Source organism: Nilaparvata lugens, chromosome 8, assembly GCF_014356525.2.
Source record: "Nilaparvata lugens isolate BPH chromosome 8, ASM1435652v1, whole genome shotgun sequence".
Taxonomy (NCBI): domain Eukaryota; kingdom Metazoa; phylum Arthropoda; class Insecta; order Hemiptera; family Delphacidae; genus Nilaparvata; species Nilaparvata lugens.
In genome coordinates this window covers 3,659,476-3,685,558 of record NC_052511.1, presented here as the reverse complement: position 1 = coordinate 3,685,558, position 26,083 = coordinate 3,659,476, and the positions used below count along the sequence as shown (strand labels likewise).

At 34.9% G+C, this 26,083-nt stretch overlaps 1 protein-coding gene across 1 annotated transcript in view; it reads right to left on the bottom strand.

Annotated features, from left to right (window-relative positions):
* The window catches only part of LOC111052170 (cubilin), a 231,266-nt gene that overhangs the window by 140,350 nt on the left and 64,833 nt on the right, over positions 1–26,083 (bottom strand). The window contains 13 exon segments of the mRNA XM_039435056.1: positions 82–263; positions 1,765–1,925; positions 3,925–4,117; positions 7,494–7,624; positions 11,462–11,714; positions 13,201–13,366; positions 14,095–14,291; positions 16,249–16,405; positions 18,783–18,994; positions 20,169–20,325; positions 21,928–22,112; positions 23,837–24,052; positions 25,714–25,885. Of these exon segments, the coding sequence (XP_039290990.1) occupies positions 82–263; positions 1,765–1,925; positions 3,925–4,117; positions 7,494–7,624; positions 11,462–11,714; positions 13,201–13,366; positions 14,095–14,291; positions 16,249–16,405; positions 18,783–18,994; positions 20,169–20,325; positions 21,928–22,112; positions 23,837–24,052; positions 25,714–25,885 (2,382 nt within the window).

The window sequence follows — 26,083 nt, the reverse complement described above, 5'->3', positions numbered from 1 at the left end:
TATTTTTGAAGTATGAGCAAATGCTCAACTTTATTCATATGAACCAATGATTTATTATGATGATTTAATTTGAAACTATACCTGTATATAGTCGAGCTGACAATTCCTGCTATTCTCAAGTTGCAGGTCGACTATAGTCAGTTGGATCTTACTTCCCTTTGACACTGTCACCGTGTAAAAGCATTCGGCGTTCTTTCCATAGGGCTGCGGGTAGTTGGGGGAGTGTATTGAGCCTGACACCCCGACTATTTCGCCTCCACATCCTTAAAAATATGAATGAACAAGAAATGATCACTGAAATGTATCAAAAATCTGATAGCCTTAGCTCAGATTGGAAGAGAAAGACTAAGAAAACCTAGTGCCGGTCGCACAAAAGCCGGTTAAATTTTAATCGTGGTTAATTAATCGGAGATTGGTCCTTTTCAAAAATGCCTTCTCTGATTGGTTCTCTTGAAGTTAACCGCGGTTAAAATTTAACCCGGGTTTTTGTGTAACCGGCCCTAGTGCCATTTCTCTCCAAAAATTATTCTATTATCATAGAGCTTTAATATTGAATTCTCAATTTGTTGTAGCACTCTTATTATACCACTATTTTTATTTTCATCGAGCAATCAACTCAGTTTTAATAATTATTAAAACAATTTCATTCAATTCGTGATTTAAAGTTCACGTGATAATAAAAGCTTAACCAAACAGAGCTTAATCCAAGGTACTCCGTGGCTCTATTTTTAAGCAAGCGCAACTCATGAATGAGGTTGAGAGGCTGCAGACTCTAAGCAAATCAAACCCCTTTCTTCTCGATGAGGATTTTACATGTAATCTTGACAAAATAATAAATAAATTATCCTATTTTTTTATGCTTCCTGAACATGTGAAAATTGCATTTTACAACACAAAATTCTCCCCAGTGCAACCTGCTAGTCAAAAGTATGATGTCTTAAAGCTCACAAAACTCATTCGATAGATAGATTTTGAAATTTCTGTGAGCTATAATTGAAATGTGATAGAAGCATACACAATAAAACTCTCCATTGAATCTTGAAAGATTTGTGCTTGAGTTCAAAGTCCTTACAAGAATTAGGTTTTGAAATGAATTTCAGCTGTAAGTTGAATTTCAGCTGTAATGGATTTCAGTACAGATACATAATAGTTATTTGTGCAACTAGTGCGCAAAGTGACAGTTTGCTGCACCGAAAGAAACGTTTACGCCCGAGCCGTAGGCGAGGGCGGAATGGTTTCTTGAGTGCAGCAGAGGAACTTTGCGCACGTATTTCACATTAAGTTTTTCCTACAGTTACCATTGAATATGAAAAGTGGGTAATTATGGGTAAAATTGCCTGAATAATGTATGTGTGTTTGAATGGCGAGGCGGCTGTGTGGTGTGTGCTGTGGTGGCACTGTGCTGTCGCTGTCCTTGGTTATAATATATGACTAATAATTAGCGCGTTGTGCTTCGTTGCACGTCTGCTCACTATAGCAGCCACAGCAGTCACTGTTACCAACTTCATTTTGATTTTGCTGCACTGTTGCTCCATATAACCTACTAAGTATTTTGCGTTGCCATGTTGCAAATCTGGAGTGCAGAAAAATTTTTCCCGCACTAGAGCGGAAAAGTGATTCTTTGCGTTCTGTAATCAGTGCAGCAATGGCCACTTTTCAACGTAACTGTAGGAAAAGTATAAATAACAAGACTTTTAGTAGTAGAAATGAAATGGATGAATAAATAAAATAAACTTACAAATAAATTATTGATTAATTACTGACCAGTCACGCTGCTATCCCAAGTCATGTTGAAAACTCCGCCGTAAGTGAGAGAGTGAGAGTTGAATTTGATGAACAACTGGTTGCCAAGAGACAGAATCTCCTCTGGAATAGTTGTGCCGCAGTATTTGCCTATCAGAGGAGAATGATCGGATCCTCCATTCCTGAAATTTCAAATTCCATAAATAATTCTCATGAATAAAAAGTTCACAATGGAAGTCGAAATAGTATCCAATCAAAGTTGTCAATTTTTTGTAGAAAACAAGCTGCTCTTCTCAAATGTAGAGCAACAAAAGTTGCTAATTTTTGAAAACACAAAGCTATTATTAGTTACATATTATTAAATACATTTACTATAAATACAGTCACTATTGAATAAAAAAGACTAAGAAATTGTCAAAAACCACTGATTTATTGATAATTAGATTTGTTTCTAATTATTAATAAATCAGTGGTTTTTGACAATTTCTTAGTCTTTTTCATTCAATATGAATAATTACCACAATATCAACTTCTCAACTACACAAAAAAAAAAAACAGTCACTATTATTAAATACATAAAGGGCGGAGGTTTTGTTGGAAATTTTCTCATTGAATCAACCTGATTGAATATCAAATTTTCAATAAACACAATTACTGGACGATCTCATTTCCACTATTCTAATACATTTTTGACAAATATTTACTACGGCTGATTCTAAATGCCGACATTTCAATATAATTGGAATAAAACCATATCATGATGCACATTTTCTACTTATAATGAAGAATGTTTTATGTCACAAACAAAATAATTGTGACAAAATTGCATTGACAAAAGTCACTTAGTTTCTCGATAGACAAATTTCTCATTTCTCAGTGAATGAGAAAACCTATAGAGAAAGTAAAATCATGTATAATATAAGAAGATATCCCACATTGGTAGTTTATGTTCCAAATTCGAAGCCGATTACTGTCGACTACTATCTATGATTACTGTTTCAGCCGGGTGAGAGTGTAGAAACAGTACAGTAGAGTATAGCGGATTTTATATAGTCATTTATTTAAAGTCACTGTAATTATGAGAGACCACCAGCGTCACAACATAGCTTTACAAGAAAGAACTACTACCTATCGGCTTGAGTTAAGAGATAAATTAGGAACATGAACACCCCATACCATGGGATATCTTCTTATGATATATTTTCTCTATGATAAGAGACATTGGGCCATATGAATAAAGTTGAGCATTTGCTTATACTTCTAAGATATGGAGCATTTGCTCCATTTTCTATGAATAAACTTGAGCAAACCCCTTTGCTGATGCTCATCAGAAAAATAATTTGAGCATTTGCTCAAAAGTAAAAGCTTATACTCAAAATTGTATGAATAAACTAGAGCATTTGCTCAACTTTTGGAGCAAATGCTTCAAAAAAGGTGAGTGTAGTCTAGAGCAGCTTATCACCTTTTGCTCATAGTAAAATGGCTCAACTAATTCGTATGAGGAGGCGGAAACTATACCAGATACGATCACAACCAATAGTTGAGAACTATAAAACTCTTTTTAGATTCAACCACGATATATATCACCATTATTCCTACAAAAGAATAAATACAAAAAATAGCTACCTGATATAAAGATAGCCATCACAAAATAGGAAATAGGCATTTAAGAAGATGAGAGTGTAGGCGATTATAAGAAGGCTATTGATATTATAAGAATATGCTGAAGATTATTATAGAGATGACATTTTTCACGCTATTATTTCAAAATTCTAAACTCAACTAACCTAAAACTATTCATAAATAGAAAACAGAGCAGACGACGCAAACACAAGCGGTGCCCCCTACTTGCATATTTAGCGCTTCCGTGAGCTATAAAAACAAAGTAAGACTATAAAAGCGAATCAGCTGATGAAAAATCTTTAAAATACGTGAGCATTATTTGCTCCAGAGTTCAGGAGCATAAGGTAAGAGTATAAGGTAAAGCTTATTCATATAAAAATGAGCAAATGCTTTTGCTTCTACCTTTTGCTCATGAGCAAAACCTAATGCTCCATGCTCTTGCTCATGAGCATTTGCTCTTGTTTTATTCATATGAGCCATTAACAAAAACTATGCTATCCTTGAATAGTGCCATCTTTCCTTCATGGTTTCTCTCATTCACTGAGTAATTGGGTCTACCTGATTTCCAGATAATCCCTGAGACACTGAGGGTGAGTGTTGCGGTCCATCTGGAAGTGGTGCACCCTGAGGCGCACCTGCTGGTTGTTGCGGGTGTGAATGACCCAGGAACACTGTCGATTACCCGGGTAGGGCTTCGGGAAGTTGGGTGACCTGATGATACCGTAGGATGACAGGTAGCTTCCTCCGCAAGCTGCAAAAAACAACCACTTTTATCATATATACAGGAAATTAGGAGCAATTTAATTACAATACAAATATTCCCTGAAAATAAGTATCATTTGGGGCCGGTTTCCGAGCTCGGGATTCATTTATTTATTTATTTGAAAATTTACATATTTGAGGGCACCAGGAACTGAATCCCATTATTGCCCTCATAACACACATTGAGCATATAATTTGGAAAACAATACATTAAAATGAAAATAGAATAACTTAATTAATATACTTTTGAGTTTTAGAAAAAAACAAGATACAAAAAAAATAGTAGAAAACCTTGTAAATATTTAACCTTTAGTCAAGTTCTAGACTTTAAACAGCTGGAGTCAGAAAATTCGCTTTCCGAAACGGGGCATAGTCGCAGTCCACGTAAATTAAATTGAACACAAAATTAAATGAAGAGAAAATAGTGTAAAGTTTCAGCTATTGATGAATATCAACATTTATTAAATTCCTTAATCACAACATCAAATTAATGATTGGGAGAGAATCAACAGGATAAACCCAAAACTGTTCCTCTCCCTAATTTCGATAAAAATAGTCCAAATGAGGTTATGAAAACACTTTTATAAAGATCACAAAAATTTACAGTCCAAATATACATTATACTAAAAATGTTGTATCTCGGTTGATCGAAAAGATGAAACAAATTATTATTACACTTGAAAATGCATTAATAAATTGAAAAAATATTAAAAAACTTGATAAATTTGAAGCCAGAAAAATCACAAAAACATTCACTATCAGCATATGATCGTAATTTATGAGAGTTTCTAGAAGAGATAAGTATTCTAAAAAAGAATACGTTCTCTAGAGAAAGTACTTCTAAAAGACATGAGAATTCAAAATGAAGATAACCTCTAAATATGTAAACACTTTGATAAGAACCAATGATAACATATGTTTTTGCTAAAAAAGTATAAATCCATAGAAAACTTGAGCAACAATCGTCTCTCCATAGAGAGCTTCTAGACAACCTATTTCATGATATCTTGAATACCATCATTTTATCAAGCAACAAGTTCAAAACATGTATAAAATTAGTGTTAGATTCATCTATTTAATATATAAAGATGGATGTCTGTTTGTGTGTTAGTTTGTTTGTTCCCTATAGACTCGAAAACTACTTGACAGAACGGCATAAAACTTTGGGAATATGTTGAGTGAATATTGGGGATGGTTTCTGACCATAAAAGTTAATAGGGGGACTAATAATAATTATATTATAATCCATTTTACAGACCTATGTTTTCGAAATTGTCGGCCGAGCGGCTAACGTAGAACGGGAAGATGGTCATGATTCAAGATCATGTTGTGATAATGTGATTTAGCATCTAAACTTACCAGCTGTAATAAACACGTCACACTCTGTGATAAAATTGTTTACTGGTAGGCTAGGGCCACACGAGCGCACAAAGTGCGTCCGTTGCAACGTACTTTTTGACGTCCGTTGTAGAAATACATAGACGTAAATTGGTGACAACACACGAGGTACGTGCGTACCAAACGTTTTAGAAATGCTACAACGCACGTCGAGACATGCAATAGTATATTTCGCACCTAGGGCCGAAAATGAGACTTTTCCGGCTTGAAATCGGTTTTCAAGTCCGAGGCCGTAGGCCGAGGACTAGAAAAGATTGAGAGCCGGAAAAACATTTTTGCCCATGGTGAGAACGTTATTTTTCGCCACACAGAAAAATAAACAATATAAATATGAGAATAATTGTTTATTAGGCACTTCCGAAAGCAAAACAGGAAGGTCATAGCTCTAGCAAATCTGAGGTAATCTGAATATCAGGAAATTGTCCAAGTATGTTTATTTTTCATTCTGATTTGTCTAAATAACCTAAAAGATTATGTTCAATTATATAAGAGGTTGAGTTTATACTTTGTATTCTTCCAAATGACAATAAGATGATATTATTATAAATGTCTTGATTTTTGAATAATAAACACAAATAATGAAAAGTTTTTTGATCAGCTGTTTTAGCACACTTGAAATTTGGCAAATCTGAATGTTAATGTCAACAATGCTTGTTGTTGTTGACTTCGGAAGTTTAGGTTAGAAGTTCTATCCTACTCTGAAAATCGAATTTGAATAGTTTATAATATATATCTTATCTGTATTTTATTCATCCAAATAAAATGATAGTATCTTATTGCAGAATACTTATTCAATTCTAAAAGCATAAACTGATTCCGTTTCATAAACCATTTTGTAAACACGTTCACATCAAATCAGAATTAGCTGACTTCAAGGTTATTTTACAGCCCTAGGGCCGTAAAACTTTTACCGGCCTGGTCAGAAAACAATCATTTTCGGCCTCCATATGACGCACGAAAACCAGCTAATTACATCCAAGTGGGGCGAAAAAGTTATTTCTTCGTCTGGTTGCATTGCGTAAAGCCAACTGACGTTGAAGCACCACACTCAACGCTCGTGTGGTGTCATTGGCGACGGCCGCAAAAAGTACGTTGCAACGGACGCACTATGTGCGCTCGTATGGCCCTAGCCTAAAACGATAGTTTTAAGCACATAGGAAGTCCGTATTGAGATGTAAATGAAAATATTGATTGTCAGATAAATTTCATGATTCACCAAATAATAAAGTCAAGTGTGACATGAGATACATTGACTTTTTGGCGGTACGAAGTTCGCCGGGTAAGCTAGTTTATTTATAAAATTGGAAATTTATTTACTTTGTAATGGGGTATTTAAATTTGGAATATATTGGGGTTATATTATGTATGGTATTGTGATGGTATTATAAGGTTGTGAGAACAACCCTAGACATTATGGTAACAATTTATAATAGGGGAATCGCTTGGCTTGCGAGAGGTTAAATTGATCTAACTCTATAACTCATGAGAAAGGAACTATATTTTAAAATAATAAACAAAACAGTTATATTTTGGAGAACTAAGTAATCGATTTAATCAAATTGTAACTCAAAATGAAACTGGAAACTTAAATAAAAATAATATTGAGAAAACTTTTTAAACAAACAATAGAATAATTACAGGATTTGCCTTCAATAAAAAAGATGAATAATATATAATAATAAAATTGATAATATTAGCTCACTGAACTCACTGAACCAGGAAAATGGTGTCTCGGAAAAGAAGGGTAGAGCCAGGCCCGATTATCTGCAGTAGATAGCTCCAGGTCCCGTCCTCGTAACCGACTGACTAGAGCCTCTCATTTTTTCCATAATTTTACTTGTCATGAATTTTCACCGTCGTCAACAATTTATCTATTCATTGTGAAAATTCATGACAAATAATAAAAATTATGTAGTTCTATTACAACTTTTAATTTATTTTATTGGATAATTTATTTTGTTACTCACTCATAGTGGCATTCTTCATAATGTAATTGGCTAAGAATCCTTCATTGGCCACACTGCCATCACTCCTGAATATAACTGTAATAACATTATCGTTGGAAGTCATCTGAGGAGGCAAAACTCTTCCACAATATCTGTGAAAAATACAAAAATACGTATTTGTACAAGAGTATATCTCTAAATTCAAATAAATAGAACTTAGACTCAACTCACACTGCCTCGACTCAAATCGTACAACTCCAGTCGAGGATACTCCAGTCTCTCTACCTTACGACTTTCTTGCTCATTGCCACTACTTCAGTCCCATGCTACTCCATTTTCTAACCTCACATTATTACAAAAATATAAGATGCGATTCGTCACTACTTCGCATGTAACAAATTTTATAATAATTACTAGAAGCTCTGTGAACAGTGAACCTCATGCAGTTTTCTCATCCACAAGTATCTAATGTCACCTGTTCTAGTTGATTCAGTTTAATCATAATTTACTCTTAAAAACTGTTATTTGTTTTCTCCAAGATCCAAAACTCACTTATCTTAACTTTGTTGAAGTTCTGACACTGTGTTACTAGTAAATATTTGAAAAAACACTCACTTTTGATTGGAGTGTTGAGGAATGCATTTCACTCCTGAAGAGGAGCTTCATCAGCCTGACACCAGGGGCGCTTGCTCTTATGGGTTGGACTGTGTGGCCAAAATGTGGGAAAATATTACATCTGATTTGAAGTTAAGTTGATCATTTAATAAGTTGGATTTGTCATAGTGGAGGTGTTTGAAAATTTCGTATTGTTTAATTCCAATTAATTCCAACCCATAGAACAAGCGCCCCTGGTGTCAGGCTGATGAAGCTCCTCTTCAGGAGTGAAATGCATTCCTCAATACTCCAATCAAAAGTGAGTGTTTTTTTTTCAAATATTTACTAGTAACACAGTGTCAGAACTTCAACAAAGTTATTATATAGTGTTTCGTCATGGAAAGCAACTTCAATTTCACTTATCTTGTCAGAAACGGCCAGACATCTTTGCAGTGCATGCTATGAATAATCCACTTGTCAGCTGATTGATTATGAATAATTATATAGTCTGATTGATCCTATCTTCAAAGTAGATGACTATATATTGTGATATCAGAGTATGGAGGAATTCCTTTTCTTTTCATATCATCCTTAAAATGCAAAATTTCAAAAAACCTTGTGTATACATCGACGCGGAGTTGAAAAAGGAATATTCCTGCCAAATCTCATCGAATTCTATCAACGCGTTTGGCCGTAATCGCGTTACATACAGACAGACAAAAGCAAATCGAGTTGAAACATAGACCTCACTACATTCGGTCAATTATGAATATATTGTACTAGTAGTTCTGAGAACAGTAGACCTCACGCAGTATTCTCATCCACAAGTATCTGATTGAAACTATATAGACCTTATGGAAATACAGCTATAGACTGGCTTCTCCACACATCTGTGTAATCACTTGTCAGCTGATTTATGATGAATAATTCTATAGTCTGTTTTTTACTCTAGTATTGGCGTATGAAGGAGGCTCCTTTATCCTTTTATATTATCCTTGAAATGCAAAATTTCCAAAAACCTTGTAAATACGTCGACGCGTAATTTAAAGAGGAACATACCTGTCAAATTTCATGAAAATCTATTACCGCGTTTCACCGTAAATGCGCAACATATAAACATTTAAACATTAAGTGAAATGCCAAACCGTCGACTTGAATCTTAGACCTCACTTTGCTCACATGTATTCTTATATATTTCATATTTTGGAAGATTAACTCAATAGAAACAAATATGTCACCGGTTGCAGAAATGATGTCAGGTGTGGTGTAGGGTTAAAAACACCTCCACCGGTTACAAAACATTCAAACATTTAAACATTAAGAGAAATGCCAAACCGTCGACTTGAATCTTAGACCTCACTTCGCTCGGTCAATGAATCAACTAGTAGTTCTGTGAACAGTAGACCTCACGCAGTATTCTCATCCAAAAGTACCTGATTGAAACTATAGACCTTATGGAAATACAGCAATAGACTGGCTTCTCCACACATCTGTGTAATCACTTGTCAGCTGATTTATGATGAATAATTCTATAGTCTGATTTATACTCTAATATTGGCGTATGAAGGAGGCTCCTTTTTCCTTTTATATTATCCTTGAAATGCAAAATTTCCAAAAACCTTGTATATACGTCGACGCACAATTAGAAAAGGAACATATCTGTCAAATTTCATGAAAATCTATTATCGCGTTTCGCCGTAAATGCGCAACATATAAACATTTAAACATTCAAACATTTAAACATTAAGAGAAATGCCAAACCGTCGAATTGAATCTTAGACCTCACTTTGCTCGGTCAATTATAAATATATTGTATTATCTAATTCTTATTGTCTTATCTAAAATGATAGAACATCACTTTCATTAAAAATGCACGGTACTACGCAACTCAAGTCGAGACTCGACCAACATGTCGAGTCGACGCTTGATTCAGTCTCACAGTCGTGAGGTCGCGGAGACTAGAGTCCACTGGTCTGAGTGTCACCATTTGAAAACACATGCTGCGTCGAGAAGAGACTAGAGTCTCAGTTTCTTCTCGACTCTAGTCTCTGTGACTCTATTGTGACTCTAGTCTCTTCTCGACTTGAGTCGCGTACGTGTGAGTTGAGCCTCAATCTCATGCTATGTTTTCTCTATGATACTAATTAAACAATCTATATATTTTGTGTTTTTTTTTCTTCGTAGAAGTATTACGATTTGCCAGAATTTTTATTCCAATTTGAATATTTGTTATTTTTTTCGTATGGGAATTACGATTTGCCAGAATTTTTTATTTTCAATTTAATATTTTGTGAATTTTTTTTGTTTTTATAAGAATATTATGATTTTCCCTCTTCCCATTCACCATGAAATGCGTTCTATATACCCTGTTTACACTGTATTTATGGATCACTATATGAATAAGAGAGTACCATAGTTATATAGAATATTAAGATACTCGAGAGAATTTTTTAATTTTTTTGTTGTGAATTCTGTTTCGATTCCTCGTTTCAGAATTTACTATTCTGTAAAGATATTTGCTTCTGTGCTGAATCAATTTAAATCAGGTTAAGCGTATTATAATTTCATCTCCTACTCCCAGTGGCGAACAAGAGTCATCTTATGCCAGTGGTTTTTTCACTTACCGTTTATTATTATTACACTTTGGTTGTATTGTATTGTCATGTTGAGCTTTGTTTGATTCATGTACGTATATGTATTTATGAGTGTGGAATAAATAATTTGAATTTGAATTGAATAAGAGAGAATAGGGTTGTGTTTGTTCGTTTGTTCGCATCAAAACATGTCAACTTGTGGATTGCATATACCGGAAAACGGGAATGATTTAGATCTCCAAATTTTGCACATGAATTCTAAAAATATCAATATCATGCACATCGAAGCCCAAATTTCAATTTTCCTTCTAGATTTTTCAGAATTAATGTTCAAATTTCATTCATGAGATATGGAATTTCTTATGGCATACATTGATATTCTATTTGCTGTTCTTTTGAAGTCTTCGGTTAGAATCAATTTACAATAATTTTCTTTAAAACCAACTTCCATATTAAATATGAAATTTTATGATTTCCTCCTTTCGTGATTATTGATTCTATCTACAGCACACATATACATGATGCTATTGAAAACGTATCCTTTTTCGCCTTATCTATGATATAATAAAAGAAAGAATTGGCTTTCGGGGTAGAAAATACAACTAATGACGCATCATCACGTCTGAAGTGCTGGACTGACTAACTTAGAATTTTGCATATAGATTCCTTATTTACCGAGGAGGTTTTAGGTCTATTTTAAATTTTTCAATAGGTCAAGTTTTCAGTTTGTCAAGTTTCCAATCAGACCATTGCGGAGCACGGGTTACCATCTAGTAAGTGAATAAATAAATGTATAAATACCTTCCTAGGCTGCTAGCACTGCTACCATCCGCGCTTACATAGCTGGAGTTGTCGAATACATTTACATAGTCATGTACACAGTTGTTGGTGCTGGGCTCCAGTGAGAAGTGAGACCATGTAAGTTGTATGACATATCCGACAGGGGCCGCCACTGTCCATATACAGTACATGTTATGAGGGTACTTGCCCTGCTTATTGGCCGACTGCGGTGATTGGATTATGCCAGTCAGCGATTTTAGGATACCGCCGCAGGCTGCAAACAAAATAGATATCATATCAATTCATCAATTCAATTCTGCTTGAATCTTCGTTCTGTATAAGCTGTTTAGAGAATAAAAACTCACAAACTTGAAGAAAAATGTTCATGAAAAAAGTGAAGGAGCTATTGAAAACTAGAATATTCTCTACCTTAACAGGGAATTGACTCCAAATGATGAATCAATTTGTAATCTAGTCTTGATATGCCAATATTCTTCCGTGTCACCTAATGCTGTTTCATGTTATCATGATATTTTAGAAGGAAGCCTATCGCTGTACTACTAGAGGGTATCAAGCTCCTTCAATTTATTTTTGAAAAATTACCTGTATTTAACGAGAATTTAGAGTGGTCTCGAAAATAAGAATTTTTGAATTAAAAAATCTGTGTTATTTGTTTGTCTTGGATTGTGAATTGGAGTGTAACTCATGAATAATAAGTTACTTGGGTTAAAGAGATGGTAGGATGAATGCATTGATAAGGGGCGTACAGACTCATGAACCACGAACACGCCAATGTTACTTTTATCACCTGATTATATTTGTTTTTTTTTACAGAAAAATCTGGTTTGGCGCACTCACACAACTTTCCTTGCCGTTATGAAAATTGATCACCTGACGCTAGTGTTCCCGCGCATCTCAAGTCTACTATTCAAATATTTGAGCCAGCTGGTGACAGGGCAATAACGCTGGAGACACACATGAGGTCTGCTATCTCTTCATAGTGAATGATTTAATAGAATCAACAATAATTTTCAATTGAATAATCACATTTTCTCGAATTCAAATCTTATTTTAAATTTTAGGTGAAAATGTTACTGAACATTAATTAATTGTAGAGATTTTCATGCTCAATCTACTCCACTTGATTTTTATTGTTTCAATTGTATCTGAAGCCTGATAATTGGGAATCTATCTGCATTAATGGGGCGGAGCTCCTGAAATTTTTACAGATATGAGACTTATGGCAGTTCATAGAGCTTATCGACGATTGTTTTAGGTATGAATTTGATCAAAATCGTTGGAGCCGTTTCCGAGAAAATCACGAAAAACCCTGTTTTTGACAACATTTTCGCCATTTTAGCCGTCATCTTGAATTGCATTTGATCGAAATTGTTCGTGTCGGATCCTTATAGTGAAAGGACCTTAAGTTCCAAATTTCAAGTCATTCCGTTAATTGGGAGATGAGATATCGTGTACACAGACGAACATACACACACACACACACACACACACACACACACACACACACACCAAAAAAGTAAAAAATAAGATAAAGATATAATAAGCATAGTATTAGCTGATGAAAAGAGAATGCACTTGATCATGGGCATAAGTCTGTACGCACATATTATAAAGTAAATTCCAGCATAAGTCTATATACCCTTGTAGAGGCAATTTGAGCATAAGTCTGTACGCACCTATAGAGTCAATTCAGCTCCATTTTTTTACAAAGTGTGACATATTTTCTTGCAAATACTTACCAACATCCATAGTAGTATAATTGGCAAAAAATCCTCTGGCAGTTCGATGTTTGGTGGATAGAAACTCAACCCTCAAATAGTTGAAGCTGGATGTGATAAGATTCGGTTTCAGATTGGCGCAGTATTCTCCAATTTTTGTTGCATTGTTGGTCTCACCATCGAATACCTGACAAAAATCAAACAAAATCAGAAATAAATGACAGAAAAATAACGAATTCTATTCATAAAACTTTGGTGAAGTCTTGAAAATGAACGAAGGTAGAAGACAGTTTAAAGTAATATAATAAATGCTTGCTTTGTTACTCTCACCTGTTAATGATATCCATTAGTAGCATAGATAATCGGGATTAAAAGTTAACAGACCTATGTGGTTGACTGCTGCAATTTATCAATCTTAGGCTATATGGATTAGTAACAGTCGAAACCCCATTTAAGGGTTTTTTGTGTGTGTGTATTCTTAAATACTCATTCGAGGATCGAGCTGTAAATATGCCTTGCTGTCGAACGAGGGCTGACAAATTCGCCGACCGAGATGGCCGGTGATATCGGACATCTGACCTTGCCGTGCGGGGCTGAAAGACGATCTTCGATCTGACGCCACTAGCCCGATGCCTGGAGGCCATCACCCTTCATCCTCATCCATCACCCTTTTGACACCGGACTCGAGGACAACAGATCTTAGATAAGTACTTGATACCCCCCACTACAATATCAGATGTGCCCCCGTAAGTTTGGTCTCTTAAAGACATGAGTATTTGGTCTCTTAAATACATGAGTATTTGGTCTCTTAAAGACATGAGTATTTGGTCTCTTAAAGACATGTTGTCTACTGACTGTCAACTGATAACTGACAACAGATAACTGATAACTGACAACAGATATCTAATAACTGACCCGAACATAATCTCCGAGACAGCGGTCGTTTCCTTTTCCAGGCAGTCCGAACACATCGAAATCCATGAACTGCAGTTTGATGACCTTGCCCGGAGGCTGCTCGATGAGATACGTGCAAGCATGGTCCACCATGTAGTTGCTTGGATACATTGGAGAATTGAATGAACCCTCCGCTTCAGTGAATACTCCTCCACAAACTAGAAAAACCATAAAATTGATTAAAAAATCATGACAGGATTGGAGAATGTAGCTGGAGAGAATCTACATTCTTTTCTTAATTGAACATCTAGTTTTTCATGAATTATTTCTTTATTCTGAACAAACTAGAAATGAGAAAATTGAGAAATCATTCCGGGCGCAAATTAACGTCATTCCGTGGTCATTTTTGGGTAACAGATCATTAATAAAACATCTAGTTTTTCCTTAATTATTTCTTAATTCTGAACAAACTAGAAATGAGAAAATTGAGAAATTACTCCTGGCGAAAAAGTAATGTCATTCCGTGGTCATTTTTGGGTAACAGCTGTGGAAGATGTCTCAATTTATTTGTTAGGTATAGCGTAATGAGAAACTTGATGATGATGGATGGACGCCAAAATGTTCATGGTTTTGCTATATCGCTTATATTATAATTATCCTTTAGACTACCAAATATGGTCTATGAAGCTTGTCCCGTCAAATACCAAATAATCAATTTTACCATTGGGATAATATGTCCCAATACAAAAAACACGATAAAATGAATAAAATTTCGTAAATAGCTTTGCAATTTCAATTTCACATGTTATTATTGACATTATATGAAGTTATTTACTTACTTTCAACTCAAAATGACCCTGCAAATCACCTTTTAGAACAGCTTCATTCAGCAGAAAACCAGCATCTGACACATGCATGCATGAGAGCATATAACCACAATATAACCTCAATTCACAATAATATATGGCGATTGATTGAGTACTTTTGATTGAGTACTTTATTTATGTAGATTACAATGGTAGTCTAAGGGTTAAATGACCGTTCGAGATATTCATCCGAGATATTTTAAACGAAAATATTCGAAGAATCTTCCTCTACATCTTTTCTCTATAAAAATTCCTCTAAAACGCATATTTTATAAGTTATAACCTTCAAATCCCTACAAAACGTTTTTTCTTAACTGTTCCAAATTTCTTTCTATTATAACTTTCTTGTGCAAGAGATGCAGATAAAAATTAAATTTATGAAATGTAGATAGTTTTCTCAGCTTTCAAACGATATAATTTATGTTCATGCGCTGTCTGTCAATAACCCACTTATATCCGCTTAACTTATTTGCTTAATATCTTCTTCTTCTATATATATAAAAGCGAAAAACTCACTGACTGACTGACTGACTGACTCACTCACTCGCACAACTAAAAATCTACCGGACCAAAAACGTTCAAATTTGGTAGGTATGTTCAGTTGACGCTTTAGAGGCACACTAAGAAATCTTTTGGCGATATTTTACTCTAAGGGTGGTTTTTAAGGGTTTAAAGTTCGTCTTTTAGCATGTATATTCTTCTTATTCCAATATCTTGAAATTATAATTGAAATGTCCATACCATATGTTAATATAGAACTATAATCTAGAGAGAGTACCTCTTCGAAACAGTTGTTCTGGTAACTAAATTAAAAATTTTGTCAGGTTGGCATCAAGTTGAGTTGACTTTGTTAGGTTGGCACCAAGTTGAAGATTGAAATGCATTCATCCAGGACCTCCTAAATACCAATTTATCCAATTAGCCCAAATTAGCGATTTCTCAGCTTTTCTGCGTTTCCTCACCTTTTTCAATAATTGATGGAAATATATTTAAAAAAATTCAGTACACAGGTTTAGCTGAGGTGGAAGAATTTTGTTCGCCAAAGATACGCCGATATAGTAACAGGTGTTTTTCGAGATCAAATTGACATAATACGTTCAAATTCGGTATAGAGGTTCCGCTGAGGTCTACATGCAGGCGAGCGAAGCGAGCCCCCTGATCTCATTTTTGGACGATCCATTCGGGGGTCCAGGGGGCGGAGCCCCCTGGCTAGACGGATATGGCGAGCGATGCGAGCCTGACGGCTAGTATCAAATAATTGAATTCTTAACTTAACTTAACTTTATTTCTGAATTAAGTTGATACTCACTGATTTCGTAGACCAATCGGAACCCTTCATCGCCAATAGTCTTATCAGTAACAAACTCCACCAATGCTTGGTTTCCGGTTGTTTCCACGACTGGAGGCAACTGGTTTCCACACCATTTTCCAATCAGCTTTGCTCTTGAGTCTCCACCGTCCGAAATCTGAAATGAAAAACCTGAACATAACGCCAGAATAACTTTCTGAAGGTTCAGAAACATAGCAAAAGACAGAGATCAACTGGAATAATGGAGTATAATAGTGGAATACTGGTAAAAAAAACGAGAATATAGAATCACTTTCTTGAGAAAGAATCACTTTCTTGAGAAAGAATCACTTTCTTGAGATTCAAAAACAAAGTGGAGACAGAAATAAACTGGAATACTGGAGTATAATAGTGGAATACTGAAACAAAAAACGAGAATATAGCGTCACAATCACTTTCTTGAGATTCAAAAACAAAGTGGAGACAGAAATAAACTGGAATACTGAAAAATAATACTAGAATACTGGAACAAAAACGACAATATAGCGTCAGAATCATTCTCTGAAGATTCAAAAACAAAATAGAAACAGAGACAAATGAATATTGTAGGAGATCTGAGACAAATAATCTTAAATATATTGACTTCATGATAAAAGACAGAAATCTATTATTGGAATAATGAGTTCATCAAACATGAGATCTCAAAATTTCCAAGTCTAATCTCCAAATTTTTGGATTGTTATTAGCAAAGTCACACTAATTCATGGTTCAATTATTGCAGCACGTGACACAGGAGTGACCCAGCTTAAAACTTTGGTGAGGTCCACGTTATAATGGCAGTATTTTGATTGAAAATAGTGTTGCTATCCTTGTCTATCATTCGACAATGTAGAAAAATATAATTAAATTAATCTTAATTATGAAAATGTATTTGTAAATCATTGAAAAATACATTTTGTGACAGTGGGAAGTCAGAGAAACGGCGACGCTGTCCCCCTATCTTTCTCCACTTCCTCACTGAAGCTTTCTATCTTTATATTTTATATTAAGATAAAATATGGGATCTCACATTTATTAATCATTTATAGGATTCCACACTTACCAAGGCAACAGTCATTGTGAGTGAACTCTTTTTATCATTTCAAGTTAAAGTTAAGTTAAAGTTAATTTTTATTCCACACTCATAACTACATATACATACATGAATCAAACAAAGCTCAACATGACAATACAATCCAACCAAAGTGTAATAATAATAAACGGTAAGTGAAAAAACCACTGGCATAAGATGACTCTTGTTCGCCTGTGGGAGTAGGAAATGAAATTATAATAAGCTTAACTGGTTTAAATTGATTTAGCACAGAAGCAAATATTTTTACAGAATAGTAAATTATGAAACGAAGAATCGAAACAAAGTTCACAACAAAAAAATTATTAATTATTTGCAGCTTTAATATAATGATTATTTTTTGTTGTTGGTTATCCATCTTGTTTTCACTAATATTATTACTAAATTATTAATTATTAATTATTTGCAGCTTTAATATAATGATTATTTTTTGTTGTTGGTTATCCATCTTGTTTTCACTAATATTTTTACTAAATTATTGATTATTAATAATTATTTGCAGCTTTAATATAATGATTATTTTTTGTTGTTGGTTATCCATTTTGTTTTCACTATTATTATTACTATTAAATTTTGTAAAACTTTAAAGTGAAAAAACACTCACATTCTTTGATGTGGCGACGTCCGTTTCGTGCTGGTATCGCACATTTTCAAGCCAAACAGAAACTGAAGTGTTTAGGGTTATGAGGGTGAAATTTGGTCAGAGTGGAGGTGGAGGGGAGTTTTGGCGGTTAATGGAGGAGGATTTAAATGAATTTGTCAAACAGGGTGTGGGAGGGAATGTTGATTTGGTCATTTAGAAAATTGTTTGGCTGTTGTTTGTATATTTCAAACTGTTCTAGTACAATTAATTTTCTGTTTTTGTGGGAATAGTGGAGTATTTCGAGGTTGTTGTCTATGTCAGGGTGTGTGTGGTCAGTGGAGATAATGTGTTCTGCAAAGGTGGAATGGGAGGAAGGATGGGTAATGGCTCTTGTGTGTTCTTTGAATCTTATATTGCAATTTCTAGCTGGTTTACCTATGTAGAATGTGCTGCAATCTTTACAATTTAGCTTATAAATTCCTGGTCTATTGTATTGATTTTGAGAGGTATTGTGTGGGGACAAGAGTTTTTTTCAGTGAGTTTTTTGTTCTGTATGCAACCTTGTATTTTATTTTAGATTATTTTTTATATCACATGAATATGTCGTATATATATGAATAAATGAATATATATTTTTTATATCACGTGAACCCTACTGTAGCTATGGTTGGATACACATGGGTCATCTGAGAGATTTCACTTGTAAACTCTTCACTCGACTTGAAACTTGAATGTTCCATTTCAATGCAATTTATCTGAGTTACTTTTAAAAATAAGTTGATAGTATAAAAATACAAGTCAACTTTTTTTAGAAGTTGTAGAGTTTTCAAAGTTGATTCTCACCTGCAACTTATCATGCTCACACTTCCCGCGTCCCTCCAGCGAGAACTTTGTGAAATACATTTTGATTCGCTGTCCCTTGGGCACTTGTATTAGCCACTCACAGTGCAGATTCTCAGGGTAGGTGCCAGACTGATCAGCGTTGTGAGGAGTGGAGGTGGGGGAAACTATTTGCCCCTTGGCACCTGTCAGGATACCGCCGCAGCCTGGGGTGCCTGCAAACAGGGGGCGTCAAGTTTTCAATTAATTGGATGGACATCTCTTCATTTGAATAATTATTATTAAATGAAAATCCCAATTAAATGTTGTAAATCACCCCGAAGACTTCTGCTACTGCAAATATTGACAACAGGTTAAACAACAGATAGGAATTTCCATGTAGCTGTTCACCCTGTTGTCAATATTTGCAGTAGCAGAAGTCTTCGGGGTGATTTACAGCATTTAATTGGGATTTTCGTTTAATAATAATTATTCATTAATTAGCATTTGAACAAATGCAACTTCCTATTTATTTCCATCTCTTCATTTAAGTTTATTCACAGTAGTCTATATTTGTTTTACAGTAGTCTGAGTACACAGTATGAACATTCGGTGGTTATGGAGAAACTATGAGCCCCTTTTTGGCAACTGATAGGATACCTTCACAGCCTGGGGCGCCTGCAAACAGGAACGTCAATTTTTCATTGAATTTAGTTGGAAATAACAGGTGACAATTGATGTAAGCATCTATGAACACTGAGTTCAACGCCAAATAACTTGAAGAGTGAATTTAAAACCATTCTTTCCTTCTTCGAATCAAATCAAATTTTTATTTGTCACAAGTTTCATTTTATTTAACTGCCACAATATTATTCCTTCAAGTTCCATTTTTAATGCAAAGCTTCAATGCAACCGTAGATCTACAGTTGAACTTTATTGATTGATTCATACAATAAGTACATCATCGAAAATGTTAGGGAGAGAAAATATAAGGGCACTTCTACAAATTGAACAACTCTATTAAGGTGCGTACAGACTGTCGCTCTGCTCCGCAACCGAACGTCACTCCAGCAGAGCGATTGATGATCGACCGGGGAGCAAGAGTGGTACGCGAGAAGAGCGTGTTATAACAGAGGTTAATGTTATAACGTTCATGATCGGTGCGAGTAGAGAGCGGGGGCGGAGCGATTGCGGTGCGATGGTGGAACGAGGGCGGTACGACGGCGGAGCGTGCTCGGTGCGGGTTAGAAGCGCGTATATGTGTACGCAGCTTAACAATACAGCAAATATGTTCTCTAAAATAATACACAGAATATGTTAACAAAATAATCTAATGATTAAATAATGATCTAATGATCAAAATAATGTTAACAATATAATCTAGGGGGAATTTTGAATGAGTAAGGTTACCTGGTAAAATATTGTAGGCAATTTGGAATCCAGATCCTGAACCTTCGCCATCCGAATGAAATTCAATTTTGATTGTGTTTGAAACTGAAACGATCGGGGTGGGCGTGGTGGTTTTACCGCAGTACTTCTCCAATTGTAGGTCGTCTTCAGTCCATACCTAAAAAAACAGTGACAAGAAATAGTGACAATTGATGAAAGAATTATCCAAATGAGTGAAGAAATTGAAGAGTTTTATTCATCTATTGTATAAAACACTATAATCATAATACAATTATGACACTGGAGGAAAAACTAGGCTTAGCCTGTACTATTTCTCTCCAAACATTTTAATGGAAAGTTAATGTTGTCCAAAAGTTAGGGTAATGTAATCACACACTGCTTCGTCACTTGATTTTCGGTCCAGGATTAATGATTTGAAAATGTTGAATTTTGAAGGTTGATGTTATATTCGAAATGAATCACAGAGTGTATCACAATAAATCAAACGCTTTAGAAATATAGTTTATTCAAGTAATTCATGTCAGATCATTAAGATTATGTGTCGTTGTGATAATGATGTGATAGATGAAATCCATATTAAATGAATATCAACTTCCAACATGAAGCTTCCAAGTTATTATTAGATCAACATTAGTCTCAATAATTTACTCCCCTGAAATTATATGAATCAGAAGCTGAACTCAATATCCTATTCAAAACTGACAATTAATTCCAATTGAATTCAATTTGTTTGAAGCAACGAGTAAATGCTTGTTCTGAAAAAGATTGATGAAAATCTAGAAAAACTAAGTTTCCTAGCTGTGAAGTCATGAGAGCTTATGAGTGGATTCATACACTTGGGCCTGTTTGCACATAATTAATTTCATTAATTTCACAAGAGCCAATCTGAAAAGGCTTTTCCGAAAACAAGGCTTCTCTGATTGGTTTTTGTGAAATTAATCAAGATAAAAAATTCATCCAGCTTTTGTGCAAACGTCACTTAGCATTAGCATGATTTTCATAAATGTCGAGTTGTTTGTATGTGTTTTATGCTCCAAGCTATATGTTCTAGTCTCGTTTGGTCTACACTTACTACATTAATTAAGTTGTTTGATAAAGTAACTGTTGGTTCTTATACCCCAGCCTCATATAGGCCTACAACATCTTGGTTTCAACGGAAATACATCATCCTGTAGGTTAAAACCCGGAATGAAACACATTATAATTAATTCAACCATACCTTCATGTAATAGTAGATTAGCGTTAAAGTTGATGGTGCATATGACCCTAAGAGAACTAGATAATTTGATAGATATTATTCAATCAAGAAAGGACTTGGCTATCTCCAGAAACAGTGAAGAATTATTGTGAATCATAATATCTTCAGTTACAATAATTCATATTTAGAAAGAGAAATAGTTTTGTGCTATTGCCTGTTTGTCCATCCTATTAGAGCATAGAGAAAAGATAACTTAAGTCTCATGCTACATTTTTATATCTATTTAGGGTATGTCAGATACACAACACATAATATGAAGCTTAGCCTATACGTCTCGAATGCCTACATATACACTGTATATTTCCAATTTCTTTGAGATGATAGATATCCATATTGAAAGAAGATGAAGTTTCTAACATCAAGCTTTCAAGTTCAATCAACATTATTCTACAGTATCTCTTTTTTATGTGCTTTCATGAGTAGAGTACCCTGATAGAGTAAATTATATATAATGCAGAGTAGATATAGAGTGAATAGATAGAAGAGTGGATTATATCATACCCTGAGATAATCCTTGGTGCAATCAGGTGACTCCTCAATGTCCAAGGAGAAAAAGTTGAGTTGAAGTCGTTTGTTGAAGCTGGTGCTCAGGATGTAGAAACAGTCCTTGTTGGGAGGATAGTGGCCTGGTGATCCCGGTGAACTGATCTGTCCATTCGATATCACGAACTTTCTTCCGCCACAAACTACAAAGACAACGCAAGGAAATTAATATTTACACTAAAAATCTAGCTGAAGAATGGTTAAACTATTGTTAATAATATGACACTATTGAAGCTTGTTACATCCAATTTAAATTTATATTTTTCAATTTTAAACTAATTACCTGTAGACACAGAAGAAGAGAATCATAGTGCTGGTATATATATTTCGGTGCATAACAATACCACAATCAGTCATGTATCGTAAATATCTTCTTCTTCTGCTTCAATCGTCCGATTGGTTGGCAGCTTTCCATCTTTGTCTGTCCAGAGCCAGCTGTTTTAGTTGGGTATAGCTCGGACCCCAAGATCCGGGTTATCTGCTTCAAATATTGTAGCCGGGGTCTTCCACGAGCCCGTTGTCCACTGATTGCACCTTCCAGTATTGTTAGCGTGAATTCGCTGTGTCTTATAATATGTCCTATCCAAGAATGCCGTCTGTCCCTAAGAGATTTCAATAGAGTTTTTGTGTCTCTTCGACCCTTTGAAATACTTCTTCATTTGTTATTCTATCGGTCCATTTTATTTTCAGCAATCGCCTCCAACACCATACTTCAAATGCATTAATTGCCTTTCTTCCGCCTTACCGATAGTCCATGTCTCTGAGCCATATAGTGCAATACTCCAGATACAACTCTTTATAAGTCTCTTTCTCAAATCCAAATTCAGACTTTTGGAGGAAAGCACATTCCGTTTATTGATGAAAATGGCCTTGGCTTCTCTTATACGGCGCTTTATGTCTTCTTGTCTTTTCCATCCTCTGAAATAATGCTACCTAAGTATTTAAATTTTTTACTTGTTTGAGGGCGTTATTCTCTATCTTACTATTTCAAAATCAGGATTCTTGGAGCAGATCATCACTTCTGTCTTAGCCTTATTTATCTCCATGTAAAATTCATTTTTGAGAATGTCATGCAAGGTATTCAGTGCTCTCTCTAGATTACCTTTATCTTGTGCCACTATTGCAATATCGTCTGCAAAGCGGAGCTTTATCGTAAATATATAACAGCGATAAAATTGTTATCTTCTGCCTTATGTATCTAAACGTAATTAGTTTAAAATTTAAAATTTAATGTAATAAGTTTTAAATTTAAGTAAATTTTAAATTGAAAACACAGTCACGGGTTCCTTCTTTTATACTTTTTGTTGTTTATTATATTACTTTGACTTGAATTATTATTTGGTTATACTTTTACTTTTGGTTTAACTTATTTTTCCGTTCAACCATATTTCTCATCACTTTGATCGTACAAAACTGGAAAATTCCGTATCTCTTCAATAAGTTTTTCACTCTCTATGTTAAACGAGCCCGCACCGTCACCGTCAAAAAGTAAACTGAACTAGTCGGTGACGGTGCTGACGCGGTGCGGTAGTATGTGTCCCTACACGTTTGAAAGCACTTGTTTTCTCACTCACCGTAGTACGTCCGACACTCGGCCGTACCGCGGCGCGTGCTCGGTGCGGTTATGTGTGTCCCGGCCATTATTATGTTTTATGCTCTGAAATTCATGTTCTAGCTCTATGCTTGTTTGGTCTAGCCCCAGCCTGAGGCCCATATGCACCAGAGCATATTGGTTTAAACGGAAAAAAATCAGCTGTTGGTTAAATCCAGAATAGAACTGAATCAAGTGTGTCGATTGAATGAAAACTAGGATCTAGTCACTAGCAACTATAGGTTAGAGTACCCTGATAAAGTAAATATTACAGACTAGATAGATGATAGAGCGAATTATAGAATACCCTGAGATAATCCTTGGAGCAATCAGGTGACTCCTCAATGTCCAAGGAGAAGAAGTTGAGTTGAAGTCGTTTGTTGAAGCTGGTGCTGAGGATGTAGAAACAGTCCTTGTTGGGAGGATAGTGGCCTGGTGATCCCGGTGAACTGATCTGTCCATTCGATATCACGAACTTTCTTCCGCCACAAACTACAAAGAAAACGCAAGGTAATTAATATTTACACTAAAAGCCTAGCTGAAGAAAAGGTGGAACGAACAGTAATTATTTATTATTTTTAATTTGGTGGTGATCTTCGTCATTTTCAATATGAGGAATACTCATCTTTATTAGATAATATCATAGAGAAACAATAGCTCTAGTAGATATCCCATGGTAGGCGTTCATGTCGCAACTTTTACTGTTATATCAAGCCGATAGTCGACATATTTCTTTCCCATGCAGCTGTGTGACGCAGGTAGTCACTCATATTGTGCCGATCATACACTCTCACCCCAACAAAACAGTAAAAATCGACAATAATCGATAGTAATCGACTTGAGATAACAGTAAAAGTTGCGACATGAACGCCCTATACCATGGAATATCTATTTACGCTATTGTTTCTCTATGATAATATCATGTTTTATATTTTACGGAAATGAAACACTGGATAACTAGATAGCTTGAGGTTGAGTGGTAGAGAGGACTTAAAAGTCCTAACTCCGCCTAATAAAGAATTTTTTCATTTCATTTAATTTCATAATTTGATTTTGATTTTCAAAAGGTTTCATCCTCACTTGAACTTATTCATCCTCACAGCATTTATTCAAATGCTGATCAATTAATAATAATAATATTATTATTACTATTATTATATATTATTATTATTAATATTATTATTAATTATTATTAAAACGAAAATCGAAATTAAATGCTGTAAACCCGAAGACTTCTGCTACTGCAAATATTGACAACAGGGTTAAAAGCTAGATGGAAATTTGATGAGAGCTACTATCCAACACTTATTTGCCAGCCCGAGAATCGAAACCGGTACCTCCAAGTTGCCAGTCAGGTATACTCACCCTTACACCAAACTCATTTTATACGAAGCCATAGCCATTGGAGGTATCGGGTTCGCTTCCGGGCTGGCAAATAATTTTTGAGTAGTAGCTCTCATCGAATTTCCATATGTTAACCATGTTGTCAATATTTGCAGTGGCAGAAGTCTTCAGGGTGATTCACAGCATTTAATTCTGATTTTCGTTTAATAATAATGATTCACTAATTAGCATTAGATATTTTTCTCGGGCCACTCCCGTATTTCAGATGGACACGTTACCTTCGGTCCCGGCTACCCAAAAATCAGTAGTTAGGTCATGTCAGAGGCCCTGAAATTGATCAGTTGCGACCTGAAAACTCCAACATTATTATTATTAATAAGCATTTGAATAAATGCAATTTCTCATTAATTTCCATCCTTATTAAACAGTGAATTTGATTTTTATATTATTCATCCGATTGAATTTCATAATGAAAATTCTTCTTTTACTTGGTTTGACAGCAGTATAGTTGAAAGCAAAACCGTCTTCACTGGCAGATTCGTCCGAATGAAAGAGTAAACAGTGAATTTGATTTTTAAATATTATTTATCTGACTGTGTTTCTCAATAAAATTGATTTTGTGAATTTGATTTTTAAACAGTGACTTTGATTTTTAAATATTATTAAACAGTTTTTAAATATTATTAAACAGATTTTTAAACAGTGAATTTGATTTTTAAATATTATTTATCTGACTGTGTTTCTCAATAAATTTGATTTTTAAATATTATTTATCTGACTGTGTTTCTCAATAAAAATGATTGTTTTACCTGGTTTGACAGCAGTATAGTTGAAAGCAAATCCGTCTCCACTGACTGATTTGTCGGTGTGAAATGTGACTGAGATGCGGTTATGAACAGACTGGAAAGGGGGTGGCGGTGTCTTGCCACAGTACCGATTTCTCCCCACCACTTGGCCGAAGGGGGGGATTCCATCGTAGATCTGTAATCAACCAATAGTGTTTTGTGAATATCGAGTCAAAAATCTTCTGAATTAGTAAGTAGATCTGCAAAGGAATAAGTAGACTAGTGTTTTGTGATAATCTAATCAAAGCATCATCTTAATCATGAAAAGATTCAAGTATAGTTATACTGAAAATTACTTTTTCCTACAGTTACGTTGAAAAGTGGCCATTGCTGC